Source organism: Ambystoma mexicanum, chromosome 3p (genome assembly GCF_040938575.1).
Source record: "Ambystoma mexicanum isolate Mex_15411 chromosome 3p, UKY_AmexF1_1, whole genome shotgun sequence".
In the NCBI taxonomy this organism is placed as follows: Eukaryota; Metazoa; Chordata; class Amphibia; order Caudata; family Ambystomatidae; genus Ambystoma; species Ambystoma mexicanum.
Window position 1 is genome coordinate 1,267,781,646 of NC_090925.1, and position 16,339 is coordinate 1,267,797,984.

Genomic DNA, 16,339 nt, shown 5'->3' on the forward strand with positions numbered 1-16,339 from the left:
CTACTGTCTATTTAACTAACTGACTGGTTGTGATGGCCTAAAGGCAAACACCTTATCTATCTTACTTTCTCTGGGAACAGACGAATTCTAACCTGGGTCCCACAATAAGAATGTTATCCAGAAGAGGTGCCTTTCGCTCACCCAAGTCTCTGTCATTTCCTTGGATTCCTCGTCCTGTTCTATGTTTCCTTTCCCTCTCTCCTACACACTCCCTGTTCTACCTCTCCCCTCTCCCCTCTCCCCTCGCCCTCGCTCTTCCTTTCACTATCCCTCTGATGTTTTTCTTTCTATTCCTAATTTCCTTCGCTCTCTGCCACTATTCTACCCCTGCTTTAGCACTCTGCCATCTACACTACCATGCTACACTTCATCCACACCTTCCCTCACAGTCACCCTCCCATTCACCCCTTACTCTCCCGTTGATAGTCTCACTCACCTTGAATGCACTCACACCCAAGTACCAATTTATCCCATCAACCAAAGCCTCAACTTGCACACGCTTTCAGTAATCCTTCTCCACATTCCTCTGCACTGTTCTTCCTCTAATTGGTCTTTTGGTCTTCTTTCTCCTCCCTTAACCTCACTCGAACAGCCCACACTGCCTTGATTGCCATGTCCCCTTTTACCCTCCCCTTGCCCTTCCACTGATTCTCTCCCTCAGCTGGTTCCCCGGCCAACCCTTGTTTTCCTTCGCTCCAGGAGTTTGTTTACAGATAAGCAAACATACATGGTTGGCTGTAAGCCCCTCCCCTTTTCCCTACGTCAGCTGCCATTTGGTAATGTGGCCTGCTCAAAATAGTCAATATCAAAGTTTGTATCCTGACTGAAAGGAGCATCTGGAGTGCTGGCTTGATCAGAGCACCACTCCACTGGTTTGCTGAAGGTAGGATCAGTGTTATAGTCCATGTCGCATAAAGCATCAGTGTTGCCAGTATAATGAGAGGATTGCTCTGCAGTCCGGCATTTTCTTACTGGCTCTATCCCGGTTGGTTAGTCTGCTCTCACCTCTACCGCCAGGCCTTCTGAGTGATGTAGTCCTTTGGGGCAAACTGAAAGAAATGGGCCAGCATTGTGCATAACGGTTATGGGGCTAGAAATGGTGGTACTCAGTTCGCTGACCCAGGCACAGGTAGAAGGGACAGAGACTGAGGCCCCTCCATTTCCCTCACCCTGCATCCGAGGCAGAACTGACTGTGGTGAATACTCCGGTAGGCCTCCTGTCCAAGGTTGAGAGGGTCCCCCATCCCCTCTTGACGGGGACAGATCTCGGACCCCGTCACAGCACTTAAAATGAGCTTTTCAGGTTGTGCAGGCACATTTAAAGACACCCTTAATTGCCTGCACCATCCTCATAGCTTGCAGATAGATGCACAACTGTTGATAGCGTAGAATGAAACCGCATACCCAAGTAGTACTAATGTTCTACCGACTGGACCACCTTATCATTAATAGAATAGAATACTGCCAAATCATTTTTAACCTTCTCAGGGTTGTGACCGGTCACTTTGCCGGCCTTGTCGAGAGTGGAAGGGAGCTCGACTCCGTACACACACCAGGGTGCTGGAAAGGGTGCGGGCGGACCCCCTTCAGGCAGTCCTTACTGGGTTAAGTCGCAGCATGATAGCGGAGAGCAGTTGCCGGGCAGGCAGGTACATAAAACATAGCTGGGCCTGATGCTGGAGGACCGGGCTGCCTCGTCGACACAGGCGGGTAGGCTTCTCCAGGCAGTGCCAGCAGAGGGAAGAAGAGGATTGTCGCCGCATCCTGGGAGACGGCAGGCTGCCCATGTAGTGAAGAGGGGGCAGAGCCAGCAGCAGGGAGACTGCCACCACGTTGCTGGGAAAGAGCACAGCTACCTGGAAAACGTGGCTCCAGCTGACAACGCAACCCAGAAAACACCCACTAAACCATCATGGATTTTAATAATGAAAGAAGGCTTTGCTGAAGGTCAGGGCATTGGCAACACCACAAGCCCACCAATGAGCAAAGGCCTCCAAGATGGCCTGAAAGAACAACTGGTCTCTGTGAGCAACTATAGGGTCCAGGGTAGTAATACAGTCAAACTGCATGAAGAAGGGGGCACGGCTTACAAGCCCTTAAGTAGCCTCCCCAGCCCTTCCCCTGTCACACTCCCTGGAGACAGGTAAGTGATTGGTAGGGTGAGTTGTACAATCAGAGGAGGGGAGGAGATATTTAAGGGTAAGCCTGAGAATTGTCTGGGTTAGTTGGGTGAGGACAGGAGGCGGAGGAGGACATCCAAGAGACCATAGGAGGAGAGCGTGGAAGGAATCTGGAGGTTACTGGAGAGGGATCTCTGGAGAGTTTGTGCATGAGATTGGGGAGTGAGTGTAGTAGGAGGAAGGGGAGGTAGTAGTAGTGGTATTAGAGGGTGGCAGCGTGACTAGAGAGATGAGGGAAGCCGTAGTAGTAGAGAAGTGGTAGTAGCGGTAGAGGGGTAGATGTAGTAGTAAGACATGGGGAGAGTAGCGGTCGTAAAGCGAAGACTAGAGAGAGAGAAGAGATAAAGTAGTAATAGTGAGAAGCGGTGGTGGAGTAAGAGTAGTCATAAGGGCAGATAAGTAGTAACAAGGAGCCAGAGTATAGGAAGGTGGGAGAAGTAAATCACATCAGAGAGAGTTACAAAGTGGTAGATGGAGGTAGTGGTAGTGGTGAGAGATGTAGTCAAGCGGAGAAGTAATATCAAAGCGTGGAGGTAGCAAGGCAGAGTGAGAGCACGAGAGGCATAAAAGTGCAGTGGGAGAAGAACATCTTGGTACAAGAGAGTAGTAGAGGGTCAGGTGAGATTGTCCATGCATGGAGTGTGAGACCCTGTGTAGAAGAAGGCACCATCCCGCAAACTCCCTTGGGAAACTAAACATAGCTAGGAGAAGGAAAGTTAGAAGGCACCTATGTAGCCGTCATCTCAGAGAACACCATTAGCCGTAGAAAGAACAAGAGACAGATAGCTGTTCATAACGGACACCTGGGCTGGCGAGGCAGGAAAAGCCAGGGCAGCCAACTGTGAGAGTGTCACGGCCCAAGCACCAAACTTACCCAAAACCCGGGAGGCCCCCAGGATCTCCACAGCCAACCTATCTGTATCATTTGCATAAACACTCTTGAAACGTCAAGAAGCCTCCAGAGTAGTTGTTTGTGGTGGTCACATGGTGCAAAGCATTATTTTTGATTTAGCAATATTGAATTTCAGAGCCCGGTCCCTCATAAAACTTTCATATACATTTTGTAAAGACTCTGTGGCTGTGAGGTCCTGGCAAGTAAGGCACTGTATCTGCATATGACAGGAGTGGGATTTTCGAGAGGCTGTTGGTAGGTACATCCGCCTTGAATTTGTACAGCTTGGCACAGAAAGCAGTTTTTTATATAGGTTGAAAGGAAGAGGGGTAAGGACCCTGTTTTACCCTCTTTTCATCGCTACAGGGGCTTCACACGTCGCTCATAATCAAGCCTTCTAACAGCTTGTTTTTTTTGTGTGGAGAGCCATCAATATATGTTGGACTCCAATATTTTGCAACATGTTCCCTAATTTTTCACGGTTAACTAAGTCAGAGGCCATGGACAAATTGATAAACGCTGCATAGAGTAGTTTAGTTGTGATGAAAAAAGATTTTGATGCAATTAGAATGAAAGTCAATCCCTGTTCTTGAGTGCCCAAGACTTTAACAACTGTACTCTTCTAGCCATGTCCACATTTGTTATAAAGATACTTCAAGGTGGTTCAGGTATGCTACAGGTGAGATTCTTTATTCCGGTTACTCTTAAATCCATACGAGAACCCACTGACTCCCACCACACAGGCTACACTCCCCAACTGCCTGGGTTGGAACGCCAGCACCCAGGCATTCTCTCACTCATACATCAACATTCTCACAACCTCATGCATTACAGACTTGCTTGCATCCATCCAGCAAAGCACTTCACAATACACCTCCCTTCCTTATCAGACACACACAGATGCACATACACATAATTCACACTCGTACATCCAACTCCAAGCCTCACATTGGCAAGATTATGAAACTTGTGCAATAGAGATGAGGCAGCGCCAACCGCACTGCAGCAACCCAGAATAAGTGAAAGCCATATGTTCTGAACCACATATACCGGAACAAAGGCACTCTCAAACGACTAAATACTCCTCCCACGTACACATCAAGTAAAACTAGATACTCTACTTATTCATACCCCACTCAATCTCACCCATCACTACTCCTACCTTTAAAGAGCAAATATGCCCAGTAAATACTTGGCATACACGGATGCCGTTAGTATCCACATTCACATGTAGTCCGATCTCATTCAATCCACCTCCATCTGTAGTCATGTAGTCTTGTACTCCGAGAGCACTTGCACTTTACAAAAACTGGCACTCACTGACATCTCTTTTTAGTTACTTGCATGCAATACCTTTACTAGAACCAACCCGGAACCAAACACTCCGTATGCTGCAATCTGTATCCTATACCACAGGGAACATAAAGAACTCTGTGCATTCCAATCCAACTCCGGTACCTCACAGTACATAAACATTGCACACTCCAATCCAAATCTGGTACTACACTCGTAGCATATTTAACCTCACATAAGATACTCAACAGAAATCTGGCACCATGCACACTATCTTTTTGTCCACTACAACCACTCCGCACATAACAATATCATGGTTATCAATAACTCACATTTTCCTCAGTCACTCATATCCAGTACAACGGCACCCACTCTAGATGGCCACCCCTCAAGCACTCCCTTGTGCACCCTCCTAATAAACACGTCGGCTGACCCTTCCTGCCCGCCTAACTATCCCCTATCTCCAGTACTCACTTTCTGGGCAAACTCCTGGAGAAGTTGGCCATCACTCAACCGATCCACCGCACAAAACTTGTGGGCTCCCTCCACGACCACCAGCCTGGCTTCAGAGCATCCAGAGGCACGGAAACTGCTCTCCTGAGCACCTCTGAAAACCTGCTCTCCAACCGTGATTCCAACTCTCCTGCCGCTCTCATTCTCCTTGATCTTTCCTCTGCCTTTAAAACAGTCAACCATTCTATGCTCCATAAAAAAAAATACCCTGCAATACCCTCAGCATCATAGACCGGGCACTGGACTGGCTGATTTCCTTCCTATCTAATCGTCCTTCCCAGGTGCATCTGGGCCCTTGCCTCTCCTCCACCTCACTCTCTACCTGTGGTGTACCTCAGGGGTCTATCCTATCGCTGTGGCTCTTCAACATCTATCTTGCCCCTCTTGCCCACTTGATCTCTACTAACTCTGCTTCTCCCTCTCTCATTCCCGACGGCCTAACCGCTATTCATGCATGGTGCGCCGCTAACAAAATGTCTTAATGCCAGCAAGACCGAAATCCTTCTCATTTGGACCCCTGCTCCTCCCATACTTTCTGGCCACCCTCCTTAGGTCCACTCCCCTCGCCTTCCTGTGAGGCCAAAAACCTTTGTGTCATGTTAGACTCCTCGCTCCCCTTCTCCCCTCACATAATGGACCTTGCCTAGAAGTCCCACTTTCAGCTTCACCTCTTTAGAGGCTTTCTCCCCTTCGTCACCTTCCCCCAGAAACTCAACATGTTTATAGCTTTGGTCCTCTCCAGGCTGGACTACTGTAACAACCTGTTCCTCAACCTGCCTCTTTCCTCCCTTCGCTCCCTTTAACTAATCCAGAATAGGACTGCAATACTTCTCCTTGGCCTCAAGCCAAGGGGCCGCATCGCTCCAGCCCTAACATCTCTCCACTAGCTCCCAGTTGCTGCAAGGATCAAATTCAAAACCCTCTGCATCATCCACAAGGCTTTCTGGGGCCTGGGACCCCGCTATATCAACTCTTTCTCCCTAAATACCTCCTTGCTAGAGCCCTTCAATCGTCAAGTTCCAACTCTCTGCAGGGCAGACATTTTTCCAAGCAGAGAGTGGTGGGTAGATATCTCTCTTCAGCAGGAGCCTCCCTCTGGAATAGTCTCCCTGCCCCGCTCAGACTTGAGCTGGACCTCCATAGGTACCCGGAAACTTCTCAAGACCCTGCTTTTCTCTACCTCTTTCCCTATCTCCCTTGCCAACTCCACGTCTGCCGCTGTGACTGGCGGCCTGGTCTATTGTGTCTTACAGGCTACCAGGCCCTCCCTGTCCAGTCTATACCAGTACTCCCCCCTTCAGCACTGCCCTCCCGGGCCACCCACCTAGACCAGCATCCCTCGTGATTCTAGTCAAACACTGCCCTCGTACTTAGTCAGTGATCACCACCTCCGGCACCCCCTGGCACTTACCCTCCCACCCCCCTCCCACACCATGGACCCCCCCCTGCCCCCCCCCAGCACATGTCTAGCCCTTGGGCCAACCATACCCACACTCTGCACAGTATGCAGTTCCGCCTACCCTCCTCCCTCCTTTTTTGTACTTCTTGTCATTGCACTTGCACGATCCGAATGTCAGAAGGCCTAATAGGACCGTTATTGTTGTATTATTGCTGTATTGTTTTACTATTTCCTCTGTTCCCTCCCCCTTTTTACCTTGTGGTGCCTGGAAATACCTTTTGCTGTATAGGCGCCTTATAAATATTAAATAAATACAAATGCAATAAATCATTACAGTTGCACAGTATTTGTAAATTTGCATGTATTTTTTGCTAACAGTCCATTTGCTTCTTATGCAGCGCTACTCCTGCAAATGTTAGTTGCTAACATTAAATGCTTTAAAATTTCAATCACACACAACTCTTCCAAGTCTTCTTGGCATACATCTAAACATTGCCAAACCACAACGAGGCATTTTTTTAAAAATTCACATTATTTTCTTACAGTGCAACATTTTTAATAAACCTCGATTTACCCAGCCAATCAGTTTCTTTTAGACATTTCTTTCCCTGAAAGTCCATACTGCTTTTCAGCAATTCTAAACCTGCAAATCCTTGAGTTAAGACATATTCATTTCACGCCACGAATAGTGCATCTTTTTAAGAGTCCAAGTTAACAGATAGCACTGTTTTTCTCCTGTGGATATTAAGCACCCTTTTTCTCTTGTGAATATTAGACATTATGCTACCCCCCTACCCATGACATATTGATGCTAAACAACATTCATCCTACTTGTACTTTTTGCTCAATCCTACACCACACTGCATCTAAACGCAGTCAAGACAAGCTTGATCCCCCTGTCTCTCTCTATACGTATATATATATTTATATACCATCTGATCATGCACATTATGTAATCCCTAATCTACTCTTCTCATACCCACACTGCCATTTCATTCGACATGACCACCGCGTCACTTATGTCAAATATTCTGTGGGGTACAGTGTGGGCTCTGCAATGTCCTCAGACTTTCTGTTCCACTAATTTGGCCTTGCATCCCTAGACATACTCCTCCGTTCCCCGCAGGGTCTCTCGGGTCAAACTTTCCCAATCAGGCCAAACGGTCCTAGGTCAGCGTCCTGTTCCTGTAGCAACGGTTTCCGGTTGGCACAGCAACTCAATTCGGTGCGTGGACATGCAACCGCGTATTCTCCTCTAACATGTTGTTGACGCTCTAAAATGAACGTCATCATTTCCCACTGGCCTTGGAGTGCCACGGATCTCTGGACACCTTCCAGCCAGCTCAGTCGTTGAGCAGCCTCTCCAGATCACATGGACAGCGCAACTCTGCACTTCCTTGTTATTCTACTTAGTCCTTCCTTTCCTGGCCAAACCTTTCCTTCCTCACGCAGCCCACCCTGCGTGAAGGGATCTTACTTTGGGGGCAGTAGGTCCTTGTTTTTTTCAGCCCCCATACCCCTTCCCCACTGCAGCTTTCTTAGGTGTCTTGCCTTCGGTTTCCAGGTCCTCCGGGTAGACCGGTTTGTCGCCAATGTTATGAAGATGATCCGCAGACACTTCAACTAACTTACAATTAAGATCCTTTATTCCAGTTACTTTTAAGTCCATAAGGTTCATTGGGAGGAACCCACTGGCTCCCATCACCCAGGCTACATCTTCCAACTGTCTGGGTTGGAACACCAACACACTACCATTCCCTCACTTATAGATCAGCATTCTTACTTTCCAACATTCTCTATGATCTCATGCATTTCCGTCTAGCTTGCACCTATCCATCAAAGCACTTCACAACACACCTGCGATAATTGAAGAATCCAAAAAGGATATTGATCTATAACAAAAGTCAATTTGTCTCTTTTCTTACATATTGAAAGTATGATTGCAGTGTTTCAAGAATAGGGACACCCATTAGTTGCAATCAAGGAATTGAAATAATTTTGCAAAAAGGGGGCTCCATACCTCAGATGCAGGGTTCTAGAAATCTGCTTCTATGTAAGAACAGGACCAGTGTCCTTCTCTCATAGCCAGTCTGTGTTTTAATAACATACTTTATTTTGATGTTCACTTTGTAAGTTTTCTCAGAGAAGCAATTGTCTGGGTTTGAAATTCCTGGTAGCCATTTAGCTCCTGATTCTACCCTAGTAGAGCCTGGTTAGCTTAAAACAAACCATTACCAGAGCTATCTTTTGGCTCCCTAGGCCACCGGGTCCCTTACAAAACTTTGAGCATTTTAAAATGAAAATCAAAAGAAATTGCACTATATTTAAATCTGTCCTTGATGTGTTGTATCATACATAATGGGCAAAATTTTTGTGTGCATCTCGTGTGGAAGTTAAATTGGCAGTGTGTGGTGTACTCGCTACTGTATGATGCCTGATTGACAGGCGCTGGTTTTGGCTCCTGCTCATCAAATCTTAATTTCGAACCCTGTAGATTTATCCTTGGACTCAAGCCCAGGGACTGCATCTCTCCTGCCCTAAAAAACCTTCACTGGCTCCCGGTTGCTTCACAGATTCAATTCAAACACCTCTGCATCACCCACAAGGCTGTCTGAGGCCAGGGACCACACTATATCTGTAACTCTCTCTTACTAAATATTCCCACTCTAGACCACTGCGCTCTATTCATTCTTTCTCCCCAGAGGAGAGCCAACCCCTTTTGAGGATAGGGAGGGGAGCTTGCTAGGCCAGACCCTCCGTAGGGGTCTGGGAAAGTGGGACCTCATTGGGAGTGACTCCCCTCTTGGGAAGGAATTCCCTTTCCAGAGTACATTGTCTGCCTGCCTACATAGGAATTGTTACTTCTGTTTTTGACTCTCCAAATAGTGATATTGCGTCAATCTCTTTGGCTTCAGGTAATGCTGGATCTCGCCTGAACGCCACAGTCAAAGAGCAGCGACACACCCCTTTTGTTTGTGATGAAGTACATAAAACAGCAAGGAACTTGGCAAGGAGGGGAGGGAATCCTACGCAAAGGCGAGCCTCTGATGGTAGGGCATCCTCGAGGGGCAGAGCCACGCTAGACCACTTAACCGGTGGTAGTGGCAACTAAGCAGGAATCGAGAGGGAGAGATTGAGACAGTAAAGAGACCTTTTTGTCTGCTGTTGCGATCACACGGAAGCTCTGGTGGGTCTGGGGCCTGTTAACATACGCCGAGACCAGGCTGCAGTGGAGAGATTGGATCACCGATCTTTGTATGAGAGGTGCATCAGCTGCAGAGCAAGGGAAGCAGACGCTCCTGAGGAGATAATGCCGCTGAGAGGGGTGGAAAAGGTTGGAAAAAAGATTACGGGAGCCAAGAATACTTGAACGGCCAGACGTCCAGCAGAGACCCTGCTAAAGCAGGTTTATTTGAGAAACAGAGGGTTTTGGGCAGCCCTGGGAAGAGGGACATTGTTATACAAGGCTGTAAAAGTCTGAAGGTTACGGTAGCCAGGAGAACACAAACAGGCAGGTGCCCAACCGAGGCCCCACTAAAGTAAGGGACCAGAAGGCCCAAGGTTCTTTGGGGAGCCCTGGAAAGGAAGAGATTGAAATCGAAGGTTGGAGCATCTGAAAAACGGTTAAGGGAGCCAGGAAAACCTGAATGGGCAAACTGGCAACCGAGACCCACAACCCTAAAACCCAGGGCCCACCATTTGAATCCCTCTATAGCTGTCTTAAAGCTATACACAGCTGGATGACCTTCAGCAAACTCGCTCTAAACAGAGCCAAATCTGAAATCTTAAGCCTCTGCTATCCCCATTCCACTTCCCTCTACCTTTTGCCTGGCTTCTCAACTTGGTCCTGTGCTTTACTGCTCCAAATTAGTCTGCAAACTGGGATTCTACTTTCGAGGACAATGTGTTGGAGAAGGATTGTTTTGCATTTTCCCATAATAGATGTCGATGGGATCCTCAGCATATTTGTTTGTCTTGGAACTCTACCTGACTTTTGGGGTAAGAAAACCCTTTTTAGCTTCACTGACCTGCTGAACTCATTTGTTTTGGAGTTGCTGGTGAGCCCTTCGAGCTTTCAGTGCAGGGGCACTGTTGCCTTCAGTCATGTTTTTCTGTGTTGTTTTACTGTAGCGCATACCACCTTGCCATGGAGTGCTACCCAGGAGTACCTTCTGCCTGGCAATATTCTGGATGACTTTATGATGTGTCTAAGACAGACTAGTGTAAGTGATCCGTGTTTTCCCAGTGGAGTCCTGTGCATTATCATTTTTTCACAGCAGAATGCCATTAGAGGCAAAAACTACACCAGAAATGCCAAATCCAATACTCGTGAACTATTCGCCATCCTCAGAGCTGAGAGCTGAAATACCCCTCCTGCCCCCACTCAACCTTACTAAAGGTGAGGCCTGGTGCACTAACATACAACATGCCCTCCTAGACAAAATAGCCTCTCTCCACAAAAAATTCCAATTAAAGCAAGCCTCCATCAGCGCCAACATGCAACCTCCCAACGACGACTTGTGCCACCATCCGCACTGCAAGACCTACTGCCATTTTGCTTCAACCCAGTCTCGGAAGCCAATGTCACCTCAATTCTGAAAGGCCTGAAGCCATCCAGGTGCAAATGAGATGCCTGTCCAGCAGCAGTCATCAAGGACTGCTTGGAAGCCTTAACACTGTTCATCACTACGTTTGTCAACTCTTCCTTTTCTACTTGCCTGGTCCCCACCAGCCTCAAGGAAGCTTGAGTCCTGCCGCTACTTAAGAAACCCTCCCTGGAGCCCACCATCCCCACCAACTAACGCCCAATCAACACAGTCCCTTTTCTCCTAAAGATCCAAGATCGCGCAGCCTACCTCCAAATCCAACAATACTTGCAATCTAATTGCATCCTTGGAACCTGTCAATCAGGTTTGGTCATGGCACGGAATCGTCTCTGCTTGGCCTAAAGAACCAGCTTGACGAGCTAAAAGATGCAGGAAAGCCGTCACTCTTATTGCTCCTAGACTTTTTGGCTGCTTTCGATCTAGTAGACCATAGGATTCTGTGCCAATACCTCACCTCTGTGGCAAACTCCACAAGCTGTATCACTTAATTTCTGGCAGACTGATCCATTAGAGTCTTTGTGGACAATGCAAGCACTCCTCCTTCGCCTATCTCCTGCAGCGTTCCTTAAGGCTCGAGCGTCTCCCTACACTCTACAACATTTTCACAAAAATACTTTTTGACCTCCTAGACACACTGGGTGTCTCCTATACTAACGATGCTGACGACACCCAAATCCTCCTCCCTCTCTCAGGCGACCACTGAGATGACACACTACATGCTATTTACCCGACTATCCAGGCTTGGATGGCCTCTCATCTACTGTGCCTTAACGATGAGAAAACTGAAATTCTCATTGTGGGATCTCCAGCTATGCTCAAAAATCTTAAGCAGCTATACTGCTCTTTCACCATTGACGGCATCTCGATCCCAATCTACTAGACCGTGATGACACTGGGAGTCTATATGAATGCCTCCCTCTTCTTAACTTGCAAAGTCAATGCTATTGCATCCTCCGCTGCCCATACCACCAAACCTATCAAATGTGGCCAGACCTTTCCTATCTGCCGATAGCTGCCTCACCATTGTCCGAGCCACCCATGGCTCCAGACTAGACTACTGCAATGATCTATTTGTAGACATCTCGAAACAGAATATCTCCAAAACAACGCTCTCCAAGCTGCCCTTAACATCCCCAGACGAGAACACATCTCAGCCGCCAGGAGAGACGTCCACTTGCTCCCAATACAAGAACGTATTGCCTTTAAAACACTGTTGATCATTCACAAGTGCCTTACAAAATCTGGTCCCCTCCTACTTCTTGCAATAATTCACTAAAGCCCAGTCAACAAGACCGACCAGATCTGCATATGCTCACCGGCTCTCCCTACCGAGGTTTGGACGGTCTAGAGCCGGTGGATTGAGTTTCCCGTCACTGCAGCAAAACATAGGAACTCATTACCACCGGCCCTGAGAACTGAGCAGTCCTACCGGTCATTCCGCAAACATTTGAAAACCTGGCTCTTCACCCAGTGAACGAAGTGAATTCTCCCTCTCCCCCTAACACTACCCCACTATGTTTATTTTAATGCTTACAGTGTAACCTATACTGCAACCAGCGCCTCGATGCCCAAGGGTTTAATGCGCTTTACAAATGTAAAAAATTAAATAAATATACTCAAAGTAGTTTCCACATGTGGTTTAGGCCCTGTCCTTTTGTCAATTTTGCTTTTTCGCCATCTTCTTGCCCTCTGAGGCCAGGAAAGGTCATATAAGGGCATGCACTTTCAGTTGGTCCAGCCATGACACCTAAGCAAGTGCCTTTGTGTGACTGAACTGGTTATGACAGGGTTTGGGGCTGTCTGGCTCCAATACACAGCCTTCCCAAGAAGGCTGTGTGGGGTGTGGCTGTTCATGATTGGACAGCATTTACCTTTTTCAGTGGAACAGATCCTTTCCATTGGTGGGCTTGGGTAAGCCCATGCCTGTGTTTTGGATAAGAGTAGGAATTTTAGCCCCATTCTGGAGGTCACCCACTGGAACCCAGAGTCCAAAGACAAGAAGACTGCTGATGGAGACTCAGAGGACTGCTGCGGAAGCAAACTAGCATTGCCTAAGTCATCCGCTGGCATCTACTGCTGCTTCTGCTGGGACCAGGGAAGACCCCCAATGCTGACATCCTCCCATGGACCGGTTGGAACAACTGCGTTAGTTCTCTGCCATTGGTGGACTTTGTAAGTGTCCCTGAATCATCCTGGGGGTTGACCATTCACTGACCCAGCCTCCCTGCTGCTACGGTCACTTTCTGGAGTTTGCAACTCTGCAGATCCTGGGCTTGTGGCCCAGAAACATTGCTGCTTGATGCTGTTCTCATTTGTGAAGAGGGGCCTTCCGAGAGCCTGTTTCTTGCTGCCGCCACAAGTCTGGCAAGCCGACCTCTGACTGGGGTTTCTTTGCTATACTGTTTTACCTGCCGAGTCCTGGTGGACCATCCTCGTCATGGGAGTCACTGTGGCTGCTGTCCTGAGGTGCCTGGCATGTCCAGCTGCAAGTCTTGTCGGACCTGTCCCAGAACCGGAGATCAAACCACAGCATAGCCAGACCTAATCCCTAACTTTAGCCACTGCACATATGATCCCTGGACTTCCTTCAGTGGCACCAATGACTGAATTGAATTTATGGTGCCCTGTGAATGGTCACCTAGAAAATTGTATTTAGGAGTGCCAGTGTGCCTACCACTATTTGTGCCCCCCCACCTTACAGGGTTTGCATGAGTGCTGCTCCCTAGCACTACTCTTAGCTGGCTGTGATTAATAGATTCTAGCCTAAGATTCATCCCTGGGAAACCCTTGTTGTGGTGGAATTGAGTGTATGCCTAATTTTTGGTTGCTTACCCCACTTCTTCAAGAAGTGTGACTGATGCGTTAACTTTACTTATAACTCAAGACCCACCTCTTCAAGGAGTCTCTCCTCCTCAACACTTAGGCCATCACATCGCCCCCATGCTACCTGAAGTGCTAGATGCTGTCCGCCCCCCTTTTCCCCGCGACCCTATACAGCTGTACCCCTTCTCCGTGTCCCTCTGTATTCTACCCCCGCTGTATATATCTGTACTGTTGTATAACTCTGCAAAGCGCTCTGTTGCTTCTCGAAGATAGGTCTGTGCTCAATAAATACAGTGATAATTTTGACAAGTGCTTTTCAAAAACATTTGTTTCTTACCTGTTGGCTTTCAGAACACATGTAGGGGAACATTGTACACTCCCCGCCCCTACCTCCCCCGCACCCTACGCCCACTCCACCCCCCCCCCCCCCCCAACGCCACCAGCCAGGTACTTACCTGAACATTGAGACATTGAATAGCTGACATACCTGCTAGGGAATTGCTGCTCAAGTGAGGTATCTGGCTTAGGGAGGGTAGGGTATTATATATTGTTTTCTTTTTTCTTGCCATTTTACTGTTATACATAGTTTTTTCATTCTCTGTTGAATTGCCTTTTAATCTGCTTACGGGTAAATGATTTGTGCGTGTACATAGGATTGTTTTTAGTGTATTATTGGAGTTTAACCTGCATGTATAATTAAGTCCCAGTAAAAAAACTGTCTTTTTATACTTTTGTGTGCTGCTTCATTACTTAGCTGTCTCTTTCTGTTAACTTTACTTAGAGACCACACCCTCATCTCCTGAAATCTGCCTTACTGCTCTGCCATCATTAACTTGTGAGAGTTTAGCTAGACTGAATCCCTTTGACACTTTACCCAGGTTCACCAACTTGGTTGGCCTTTCAGAACTCTGCCACATGGCTGGTTCTGAAAACCCCTCGAAGACAAGCTAGTTTAACCATCTAATAAAATCCTGTTGCAACCTCCAACGCAATGTAGCCCATACCATTACACCCTTCATCTCAACTTCTCACAGAGCTGCACGTCTCAGAGCATTATACTATACAGGATCAACTATGCCAACTCCCTCTACTCTGGTCTCCCCACAACAAATCTGGCTAAACCTTACACCAGAGTTAATAAAACTGCTAGACTTCTCTTGATCCTCAAAGCGCACATCTACACCTCCTCACCCTTCGACTAATTGCACTGGCTTCCGATTCCCTTACGAATCGAATTCAGTCTCGTTTGTCTTACCCGCAGAGCACTTAATGGCTGAGGACCAATCTACATCAAGGAACTTATCAAGACCTATCAACCTTTGAGAGTCCTCGGATTCTGCCCTCATCAGCATTTCCAAACATCTTCTAGAAAGCGGGCATTTTGCCATGCAAGCCTCTTTACTCTAGAATTCACTGCCCTCCTATCTTTGTCATGGAGAGTACTATATCCACTTCACTTCCCTCAAGACCTTTCTCTATCTCGGGGCTTTTTAAGAAGTCCTCTACCTTCTCCCTCTAATCCCCATAGCCACCACTTTCTTGGTCTTGTGTCCTCTGAAGTGACCCACAAGCTGCATGGGCAAGCAGCAAGAAACACAATAAATAAATAATGCATAAAAAGCTGTCTTTTGGATTGGAACTGAATCGGAGATTGAATAGCATTATTTAATTCTCTTTTCTCTTTCTGCTCTTTTCCTAATCTCCCGCTTTGTATGTGTGTTCATGTCCTTCTCACTTTCTCTAGCACTCACTTGTTGTCTCTTTTTGCAGGAGATTTTCGCTACTCTGGCAGAGACAGTTTGATTTTTCTGGTCGACGCTTCCAAAGCCATGTTTGAAGGTTTTCAGGACGGGTTGTCTCCATTTGAGATGACATTGCAGGTAACACTGTCTCAGTCCCTAATTTCAGAGTACCTGCATTAGACATAGGTGCTTGCAGGAGACATCTTGGTGTCCAGCATTAGTCCCAACATTTCTTGTCATTGTAGCCCAGGTAATTCGGAGTAGGAGTAGCACTCGGACCACCCTTTGAAAGGGCTGTTACTTTACTTATACCTCTGACTACTTTCAGCAAATATCACTCAGCAGTACTTATTTTCCTTCTCCTCCCCAGTGCATCCGTAGTGTGTACACCAGCAAGATCATAAGCAGTTATCAGGACCTGTTGGGGCTCGTGTTCTTTGCCACAGACAAGCACAAGAATAGCGTCGACTTCAAACACGTTTATGTCCTGCATGACTTGGGCACTCCTGGTAAGTAATCTTGTAGGAGGATATTTCCTCCAGAGCCACTCTGGCTGATGTTAGTTGAGCTAGAGTGTGGCCTCTCTATTGCATGTCATCCTATGACATGGCTTTCCTGCCTTTAGGCTCACAAGTGGGAAGAGGAAGTGCAATACAAAAGCACGAGAATGTATATGGGATGAAATTTATAGGAGGGCTTGTTAGTAATTTTTGGCACACTGACATTTGTATTTTCCCCTTGTGTGGCAAGACTATGACAAGAATCTTGGGTGCACCCATGGCTGGGGAAGGAAAACATACTTTACCTGCAACAGATTTAGTGTTGGTAGTGGTCAGAACATGCTTTCCTGAATAGGTACTAGAGGCAAATACCTATGTGTACCAGTACAC

General features: G+C 47.3%; 1 protein-coding gene across 3 annotated transcripts in view; it reads left to right on the top strand.

Annotated features, from left to right (window-relative positions):
- Positions 1-16,339, top strand: part of XRCC6 (X-ray repair cross complementing 6) — a 473,622-nt gene that overhangs the window by 132,214 nt on the left and 325,069 nt on the right. For 2 of the 3 annotated variants that reach the window (XM_069652767.1, XM_069652768.1), the window contains 2 exons: positions 15,478-15,587; positions 15,820-15,958. The exons of the other annotated variant lie outside the window; for it this stretch is intronic. In XM_069652767.1, coding sequence (XP_069508868.1) covers positions 15,478-15,587; positions 15,820-15,958 — 249 coding nt within the window. The remainder of the gene's footprint in view (positions 1-15,477; positions 15,588-15,819; positions 15,959-16,339) is intronic. 3 annotated transcript variants of the gene reach the window in all.